At 44.1% G+C, this 10,532-nt stretch overlaps 1 protein-coding gene across 1 annotated transcript; it reads left to right on the top strand.

Moving 5' to 3' along the window:
- The first annotated feature begins 2,046 nt into the window (after positions 1–2,046).
- Positions 2,047–5,101, top strand: LOC119286981 (nuclear transcription factor Y subunit A-7-like). The gene is made up of 7 exons (XM_037566456.1): positions 2,047–2,304; positions 3,147–3,438; positions 3,791–3,894; positions 4,005–4,076; positions 4,177–4,341; positions 4,419–4,545; positions 4,631–5,101. Exons 2-7 carry the CDS (start codon positions 3,156–3,158, stop codon positions 4,687–4,689), a joined length of 810 nt encoding a protein of 269 aa, XP_037422353.1. The 5' UTR covers positions 2,047–2,304; positions 3,147–3,155; the 3' UTR covers positions 4,690–5,101.
- Positions 5,102–10,532: the final 5,431 nt, after the last annotated feature.

Here is a 10,532-nt window from a genome sequence, read left to right as displayed (position 1 = left end):
CTAAACATCCAAAATAATTGACATGCATGTGTTTGCATGTATTAGGTGTTTCAGAAATAGGGTTTCTGTTTGCAAATGGCAAAATTTGAGACCCGTCTGGTCACTGTTTGCGGGCGCGTCCGGACACGACCGCGAACATATGAGGGCCCAGATTTGCAGGTTGTGGCTGTAGATGCTCTTATACCACATGTGATCGAGAGAGTGGTAGATATATTGTAGTATGTTGACGGCAGTATCATAGCTTGTTTATGAAGGATAATGTGAAAAATGTGAGAAACACAAAACTGTTGCTCTTTCTGTTTGAGCAGATGTATGGGCTAAATATTTCTCTTATTAAAGTGAGGTGATTATGGTTTTGCATGATGATGAGAAAGCGCATGGGTATGCTGAAATTATAAATTGTCAACTGGGCTCGTGGCCTCTTAGACCAGTCCTAGTAGGAGTAACTTAGATAGTGATTTTCCTTATGTGGCAAATGAAGAGAGGAGTTTATAGTAACATAATATATTACCGTAAAAAAGAACACACTCAAGTCAAAATGAGTCTAAATTTAATAAATACTCAATCTGTTTCTTTTTAGTTTGCATATAAGATTTGGTCAAAGTCAAACTTCGTCAACTTTGACTAAATTTATAGAAAAAAACTATCAAGATTCACAATAGGAAATCAGTATTGTTAGATGCATCATGAAATTAATTTTCATACCATATAGCTTTAGTATTGTACAGATGTTGATATTTTGTCCAACAAAGTTAGTCAAACTTTACAAAGTCTGACTTTTACCAAATCTTATTTTCAAACTAAAAAGAAACGGAGGAAGTAAAGGCTTGCATGACATCACACATGTGTTACTCGTCGCTATGTAGGTAGTAACATGTGTTACTACATTAAGTTACTCTTTACTGTGACCAGCCTTAAAGTACTTGAGAATTTCTATATGTGGCGGTGCATGGACTATGATAGATCCTAGCTTTTCTTCCCTAGGTTTTTGCACCAGGCTCTTAATATATACTCCCTCCGTTCGGAATTACTTGTCTCAGAAATGGATGTATCTAGAACTAAAATACGTCTAGATACATCCATTTCTGCGACAAGTAATTCCGAACGGAGGGAGTATTTCTGTGTGTGTTTTATTTTGTTATTTTTCATAGCGGAAACCAGTCTTTTCTCATCGAATGAGAAAAAAAGAGAGCATATGGGATGCATATTATGCATGGGCCAGACGGTCATTAACCCCGCACGCACTATTAAAAAGCACTATTCCGTGTCACCTGGCAGCACTGCGCACACTTTAATCAATAACCAGGCCGCAGGAGGAGACCAAGCATTAACACAACACACCAGGTAAATTACTGTACTACGGGGAGACCCAGCCGTGGTAGTACAGTAAATAAATCGAGTTACTCCTTCTTTTCGGTCTTATAGGACTTATCTCAAAATTTTAGTTTTTCCATTTTATAAGGCTCAATTTGGTTGTTCCCCATCACATATGCATGCATGCATTGCAATTAATGCATCCGTAAACATAATTTTTTGAGAAAAACAAAAACATTAATTGAGTGTTTTTGCAAACTACAAAAAATATTCCACCACTCATCATCTATCTTGGTTGATGAGATTTTTGAATTGAGCCTTAGACTGGTCATAGTGGGGAGTAACTTATACTAGTGTCATGCATATGGCACTAGTCTAAGTTACTACCTTCATAGTGCAAAGTATCATAGTAGTGGTGTCATAGATCGCTTCATTTATTAACATATAGGCTCATTTTACCTCGGGAAACGCTATGTTATAGTAACATATTATGTTACTTCAAACATCTTTTTCCTCATTAAATACTTGCCACATAAGCAAAATTGCCTTGGAATGTGTTAAGTTACTAGCTTAGCTAAGTTACCCCACTATAACCAGCCTTATTATAAACCGGAAAGGAGGGATTAATTAATTTAATCAACCCGCCAGCCCCTTGCTTAGTCTAGCATTATCTCCTCCCGTACGTCCCGCCCGTCGCCACCCACCTCGTCTGTCCGTCACTCTCACCTCCGCTGCTCGCACCGGCCGCGTGGCGGTGGCGACCCCCTTCCCTTTCCCCCGGTACACGCCTCCACTCTCGTCCACCCATCGGCCCCCCTAACAGCCATGTTAACCACCGCGATTATCCCTCGCCCAATCCCGTCTTAGCCCGAGCCAAGCCAGCCGGCGTGCGTGTGGAGATAGAGAGCAGAGGAGATAGAGGAGGAAGACGCCCTATTGGCCGGGAACCTCACTCCCTCCCTCCCTCCCTCCCTCCCTCCGCGCCCAGTGGTCAGTAGCCCTCCTCGCCTCTCGTCTGCTTCCTTCCTTCCTTCCTTCCTCCCTTGTTCCCTTTTTATTCTCGTCGTCTCGTCGCTTCTTCTGATTGGTGTTTGCCTGCCCTTTTCCGCGCGCCTCGGTTCCGATGCGGGCCGACCGGTGTTTCTATTTCGGGCTGCCGCCCGCCGGCTTTCTTCTTCTTTGGATAAGTGGCAAGCAAGAGGCTTATCCGAATTAACTCCACCGGCTTGGGCTGGAGAGCGAGTCGTGCGGGGATCTCGCTTGCGCGGCGTCGGCGGGGATGAGAGTCACGGTTGCTGTTGCCGGCGCCGCCGCAGATTAGGGCTCGAATTTCACCGGCGAGGCGACGATAGTACTATCTGCTTCTGCTTTACTCCAACGGCGAGGAATTCGCGTCTCTTTTCGTCGGCTCGGTTGCACCCATCCAGCTGGGACGTGCCTACAGTTCTATTATAGCTAGAGTGTCTTCTCGTTTTTACTGTTCTGCTGTGTGTTCCATTATTCGGGTTCGTGCGTGTCAAACTGTCAATGGATATTGTAATCTGACAGGCAGACACTGCTACTGTTCCGTAATAAGCCTGGAGAAAAGTCGTCGGCTGGTTCGATCCCGTCTTTCTCGGCCCCGGGCGGGCTCTCATCCTGTTCATTAGCAGTAATAATTGGTTGCTTCAGTTTCTTAATCATCATGATCCGTACTCCCATCTGTTCTTCCGGGGATCTGGCGCGTGGCCAAGTTGAAATTTTTGAATATGCTCTGTGTTTGCAACGCATCTTCTTCTTCGTTGACCTGTGTGCCCCCGTGCATGTTCTCTTCGGTGGTGCTGCTCAAACAGTGAGAAGCTATGAGTGGCATGGGATCGCGGCCGGGAGAGAGCAACCTGGTGGAGCCGAGAGGGCTGCCGTCCGGCATGGCGATGCAGCCCTGGTGGACGGGGACAGGGTTCGGGGCCGTGTCTCCGGCCGTCGTGGCGCCCGGAAGCGGGGCGGGGATCAGCCTGTCGAGCAACCCGCTCGGCGGCGGCGCGGGCAAGGGCGCGACGACGCAGGGGAAGAAGAAGACGGCCGACGACGACCCGCGCGCCGAGAGTAGCGACGACGACTCCCAGAGATCAGGGGAACCAAAAGGTTTGTTGGCCTGTCTACTACTTGCACTCCTTTTTTTTTTTTTTGAAGGGTACTACTTGCACTCCTATGTATTGTTTTCTTTTAAGATCCTGTCAGCAGAGTTGCTTCAGCAAAATGATGAGGAAACTCAAGTCCAATCTTGTAAACCATGTAATACTCTCTCAGTCCGGAATTACTTGTCGCTCAAACGGATGTAGGACAAGTAATTCCGGACGGAGGAAGTAATAACTACTATGTGCACTAGAATATCTTCAGTAATTATGCACCTGAATAACTGTTATATGTGGAAACGAGCTTGTCTGCAATTCACATATACCTGATATCTGTTACCGTGATGTTCTCTGAATGCCAGATGGAAGCTTTGAAGTAGAAAATCAACGTGCCACGTCGCGGATGCCTGCTTTGGCCACAGACTATTTAGCACCATACTCACACCTAGAACTAAACCAACCGATGGTATGATCTCTTCCCCTTCCTGGACTCTTATCTTTTCCGTTGATGTTTGCAACTGTCTGGCAGCGCGATTCTTTATCTGAAGCACATGTTGGCAATTTGGCATTGTGCAGGCTTCGGCAACGTACCCGTACCCTGATGCTTACTACACAGGCATGGTCGGTCCCTATGGAGCTCAAGCAGTGGTATACAGTATTTCCATGCCAATTTAAGCACCAGAAACCATCTCATATGCCTGAATTGGCTGCATTTCTCAACTGGCTGCGTTTCTTGTGGCCCTGACAGGCTCACTTCCAGCTACCCGGGCTGACGCACCCTCGCATGCCGCTGCCTCTGGAAGTGTCCGAGGAGCCCGTGTACGTGAACGCCAAGCAGTACCATGGCATTCTGAGGCGGCGGCAGTCGCGCGCCAAGGCCGAGCTCGAGAGGAAGGCGATCAAGGCCAGGAAGGTGAGCCCAGCAAATCATCTCCCTCGTTCCTTCCTGCCTGAACCTGTGTTCGACCTCTGTTTTCTACTCCATTGCAGCCTTACCTCCACGAGTCCCGGCACCAGCACGCGATGCGGCGGGCGAGGGGCACCGGCGGCCGCTTCCTCAACACCAAGAAGGACGAGAACGGCGCCTCCAATGGCGGCAGAACCGAAGCAAACAAAGGTAGTGTCATCGCCTCCCTACCTGATCAATCTTAGGAACAATTGCTAGCAGCTTGTTCTGACAAAACGGCTTTCCGGTTGGTCAGGCGAGCAGAGCTCCGACTATCTCCGGGTGCCGCCGGACCTGCATCTCCGTCAGGCGTGAAGTGGCACCCCTTGATGCAACCTAGAACAGCGGCTTCCTCCGACCGCCGGCCGGCGCACGGCGCCCCGAGGGTGGATCTCCGTCCGTCCTGGTGTCTGGTGCCCGTGGGTCAGGGTCTGCTGCTGTCTCCAGGCAATTCATTCTTGGCTTTCGCATTTTGTCACCTCTGTTGTTGTTGTTGTTGTTGTTGTTGTTGTTGTGCGAACTAAACTAGGCTGTGCTCGCGGCGGCGCCGAGACTGCTGCGGGGCGCGTGTAAGATTGATGATTGACTCCGGATCGATAGCGTTTGTGTGTACTGCGGTAGAGTGGGATTTGGCTTGCTTTTGAGAATTGGGTAGTGTAACAAATTATGGGCGGTGCAGGGCTGAACCTCGATGTGCAGAGAATAGAACTGGTGTCAGCATTCTTCACTTCTTGTGACCAAAAATCCACTTTGAGTTGTAGGTAGCATGCCGATATTATCGAAACGAAATCTTGGACCTTGTGCGAACAAGATATTTCCGTCTACGTGCCCAAACTCATACTCTGAGACGATGATGATTCTTCACTGAAATCTTCGTTATTGTACCTCACAAAACCTTGGGCCCATGGACCAACCTGGCGGCCTCCCTCACCGTGGCACTTGCACGCGGGCACCCCTATGTCTCGCTTATAGGAGTCACTAAGAGGTATCCCTTGCGGGAGCCCCGCAAGAGTCACTTCGGTGGGCTGACGGAGCTTAAGTGGTGCGTCCAACCGTCCGCACGTATCGCGTACTGGCCGCGTCTTCAAGATTTTGTTTTTTTATTTTATTTTTTGTATGTGTTTTCAGATTTTAGGTAGTTCTTTTGAGGGGGGTTTTCTTGACTTAAGCATTTAAAAAAAGTTAAATGTGTACAAAAAATGTTTGTCATATATATGAAAAAACAATACAATGTGCATGACAAAAATATTTATCATGTATTTAAAAGATGTTAGACGTGTATAAAAAATGTTTCTGGTATATACGACAAAAGTACAATATACACTAAAACAGAAGTAGAAATCAGGAAAACATATATTTAAAGAAAACTCATTATGCATCTAAAAATGTTAAAACATGTATAAAACCCGTTTCTGATGTATACAAAAAATGTACATTGTGTGTGAATTTACTGGCACTTAAAAAATGTTCAGTTTCTATTGTACAATGTTGACCATGTACTTAAAAAAAATCTTAATCTTGTATTTAAAAATGTTAAATGTGTAGTAAAATTTATTGGTAAGATAGATACCAAAAAAGTACAATGTGTATGAAAAAATGTAGCTGAAAAATATAATTATTCAAAAAATGTTAATCATGTATTTAAAAAATCATAAATGTGTTTATATATTATGTATTTGATTTATACGAAAAATGTTTAATGCGTGCTAAAAAAAAGTTGGCTTGTGTAAAAAACGGACAAAGAAACAAGGAAAAACAAAGAAACCCAATAAAAACCAAAAATAAATACAAAGAAAACCAAGAAAGAAAATGAAAACCAAAGAAAAGGAATGCAAAAGAATGGAAACTGATCTAAACCAAGAGAGAAATAAATAAAACCAGAGAAAATGGAGAAAAAGAATAAAATCCACATGGAAAAACACAAAATAGGAAAAATATATTAAAACCTAAGAAAACAGTAAATAAAAACTAAAGTAATAAATCCATTGAAAAATGAGGAAAATAAATGAAAGCATACAAAAACATAGGAAAAAGGAAAATAAAAAACAAAGAGACGAAAATCATTAAGAAATCACACAAAAAGTAAATAACTATTGAAATACCATAAAGAAAACACACAATAAGAAAAAACAAAAAAAGAACCATAAAGAAAACACACAGAAAAAGAAAGAAAATAGTGAAAGCCAATGAAAACTTATAGAAACACAATAATAAAACCCGGCAAAGACAAGCCAAGTCCAATGGATAAACAACAAAGAAGAAAAAAAAACCGAAGCTACATTGAGAGAGCAACCGTAAACCATAGAAAGTAGCCAGTGAACGAGAAAAAAACAATAACAAAGTGTGGCGGCCGAGTTATGGCAAGGGAGGAAAACTCTTCATGTGAGACGAGCGAACATCTCGCATTAAGTGAGATATAGCTCTCATGCTTAGACACACAAGATGCAGCTGAAACAAATGGGCCCGCTCCTGGGTTCTAGCCTAACTACATGAAAAAACGGATGCTCAAAAAAAAAAAACTACATGAAAAAACTATTAGAAAATTATTCAGATCCTAGACCTTCAAGAAGAAACCGTCAACTCTCGCCTGCAAAATATTTAACCCGAAAAATCGTGATCACAATCCTTCAAAAAGTACAGGAAAAAACGACCTTCTCAAAACTACGTGCCTAAATTAGCTCTACATTTGAGGGAGGTCAAAATTCGAGCTATTTCATTGCTTCTGCTTCACAATGTATGCAAAAAAAAAAAATCCACTCCCTCTCTCACGACAACACTGATTTCTTCAATCATGATCACAAAGCCTTCATCCTCAAAACATTCTTCATTGAAATTTTCGTTATTATACGTCACAACCATTGGAACTTGGACCTAGCCTCTATTTATCCAACCACCATGCTCACGCTCTCCACCCTTGATGCGAATTTAAGTGAACACGAAATTAAACATGTATTCTTTCACAACAACCCCCTTGCAAGCCCAGGTCCGGATGACTTTGGACCTCCCTTTTACCAAAAATCATTGCACCTCTTTAAACCAACTATCATCCAATTCTTGCAAGGTTTCTTCGATGGGACTACCGACATTGAACACATAAATAGAGCTCACATCATACTACCACCAAAAAAGGAAACCGTTAGAACACTAGACTCCTTTAGGCCCGTCTAGCTCCAAAACCGCTCTTTCAAAGCAGTAACCGAATTTTTCACTAAATAGACTTAAACCCTATATGCTCTCTTAGTCCATGACAACCAGGCTTTATTTTCGGTCATAAAATTACTAAAAAAGATTGTCTACGCGCGCTGGTCTAATCAACTATTGCAACACCAGAAAAGCACACACAATGGTACTTAAGTGAGACTTATGTAAAGCTTTCAACTCTGTCTTCTCAGACTCACTCACCAAAATCCTCAATGTTAGAGGCTTCTCACCAAAAGCCTATAATTGGACTGACAACATTCTCTCCATAGGCAAAAACATGATCCTTCTCAATGGCGTTCCACGGAATTGGATAAATTGTAAAAATGGATTGCGTCAAGGTGACCCCCACTCTCCATATCACTTTGTTGTAGTTGTTCCTTTAGCAACTCAACCGTAGAAACATAGATATCATGCAACCTCTCCACCCCTTGTTCTCCCACCTACCGCGCATTACCTTACAATACGCTGACAATACTCCTATAATCGATGGAGCATTGATCCCCATTGCAACCAGGCCAAAGGTAATCTTAGATGAAATTTTCATTGACACCAGACTAGCAAACTTCTCAAAACAACCTTTTTCTCTATCCATGCTCCCTCCCCCAAACTTCTGACGAAATTGCAACCTCACTGGTTGCTCAAGCTCTCCATTCCCCCAAATCTACCTAGGCCTACCTCTCTCACCTACTCGACCAGTGCCTAATGCGTTTCTCCCTGTACTAGAATTTTGGAAGAAATTCTTGACCGGTTGGCGCATAAAACTCCTAGCCAAGGATAATCGCGTCATACTTATTACTGTAGTACTCGAGTCACTACTCACCTACTTCATATTGATTTGTCAAATTCAAAAGAAGGTAACCAGGCAATTTATGCACCTCAGACCACCTTCTTTTGGATCGCAGAGGATACATGTCTAGTGCTTAGTGCCTCATAGCTTGGAACAATGTTTGCAAACCACGAAAATATGGGGGTTTAGGCTTTAAAAACCATCATACTCAAAATAATTGTCTACTCATAAAATTTGTTGTTAAATCTCTACTACCTTCCTATTCTCCCTGGCTTGATTTGCTAAATTTATGACACCCAAACACAACCCTCCTCCTGAAGGAAATATGCCCTAGAGGGAATAATAAAGATGTTATTTATATTTCCTTATATCATGATAAATGTTTATGAAGGAAATATGCCCTAGAGGCAATAATAAAGTTATTATTTATTTCCTTATATCATGATAAATGTTTATTATTCATGCTAGAATTGTATTAACCAGAAACATAATACATGTGTGAATACATAGACAAACAGTATGTCACTACTATGCCTCCATTTGACTAGCTCGTTGAATCAAAGATGGTTAAGTTTCCTAGCCATAGACATGAGTTGTCATTTGATTAACGGGGTCACATCATTAGAGAATTATGTGATTGACTTGACCCATTCCGTTAGCATAGCACTTGATCATTTAGTTTGTTGCTATTGCTTTCTTCATGACTTATACATGTTCGTATGACTATGAGATTATGCAAATCACGTTTACCGGAGGAACACTTTGTGTGCTACCAAACGTCACAACGTAACTGGGTGATTATAAAGGTGCTCTACAGGTGTCTCCAAAGGTACTTGTTGGGTTGGCGTATTTCGAGATTAGGATTTGTCACTCCGATTGTCGGAGAGGTATCTCTGGGCCCACTCGGTAATGCTCATCACTATAAGCCTTGCAAGCATTGCAACTAATGAGTTAGTTGCGGGATGATGTGTTACGGAACGAGTAAAGAGACTTGCCGGTAACGAGATTGAACTAGGCATTGAGATGCCGACGATCGAATCTCGGGCAAGTAACATACCGATGACAAAGGGAACAACGTATGTTGTTATGCGGTTTGACCGATAAAGATCTTCGTAGAATATGTAGGAGCCAATATGAGCATCCAGGTTCCGCTATTGGTTATTGATCGGAGACGTGTCTCGGTCATGTCTACATAGTTCTAGAACCCGTAGGGTCCGCACGGTTAAAGTTCGATGACGGTTATATTATGAGTTTATGTGTTTTGATGTACCAAAGGAGTTTGGAGTCCCGGATGAGATCGGGGACATGACGAGGAGTCTCGAAATGGTTGAGACATAAAGATCAATATATTGGACGAGTATATTCGGACATCGGAAAGGTTCTGAGTGATTTGGGTATTTTCGGGAGTACCGAGGAGCTACGGGAATTTGTATTGGGCCTTAATGGGCCATACGGGAAAGGAGAGAAAGGCCTCAAAGGGTGGCCGCACCCCTCCCCATGGGCTGGTCCGAATTGGACTAGGGAGGGGAGCCTGTTGGGGAACGTAGTAATTTCAAAAAATTTCCTACGCACACGCAAGATCATGGTGATGCATAGCAACGAGAGGGGAGAGTATGATCTACGTACCCTTGTAGATCGACAGCGGAAGCGTTATGTCAACGCGGTTGATGTAGTCGTACGTCTTCACGGCCCGACCGATCAAGCACCGAAACTACGGCACCTCCGAGTTTTAGCACACGTTCATCTCGATGACGATCCCCGGACTCTGATCCAGCAAAGTGTCGGGGAAGAGTTCTGTCAGCACGACGGCGTGGTGACGATCTTGATGTACTACTGTCGCAGGGCTTCGCCTAAGCACCGCTACAATATTATCGAGGACTATGGTGGCAGGGGCGCCGCACACGGCTAAGAATATGATCACGTGGATCAACTTATCTGTTTCTGGGGTGCCCCTGCCTCCGTATATAAAGGTTCAAGAGAGGAGGAGGCCGGCCGGCCCCTATGGCGCGCCAAGGAGGAGTCCTCCTCCTAGTAGGAGTAGGACTCCTACTAGGAGGGGGAAAGAAGTGGGGAGGGAGAAGGAAAGGGGGGCGCCGCCCCCCCTCTCCTAGTCCAATTCGGACCAGGGGGGAGGAGGCGCGCGGCCCACCTTTGGCTGCCCCTCTCTCTC

Source organism: Triticum dicoccoides, chromosome 4A (assembly GCF_002162155.2).
Source record: "Triticum dicoccoides isolate Atlit2015 ecotype Zavitan chromosome 4A, WEW_v2.0, whole genome shotgun sequence".
NCBI classification, from domain to species: Eukaryota; Viridiplantae; Streptophyta; class Magnoliopsida; order Poales; family Poaceae; genus Triticum; species Triticum dicoccoides.
The sequence above is the reverse complement of the archived record's forward strand: the minus strand, read 5'-3'. Positions and strand labels throughout refer to the sequence as shown.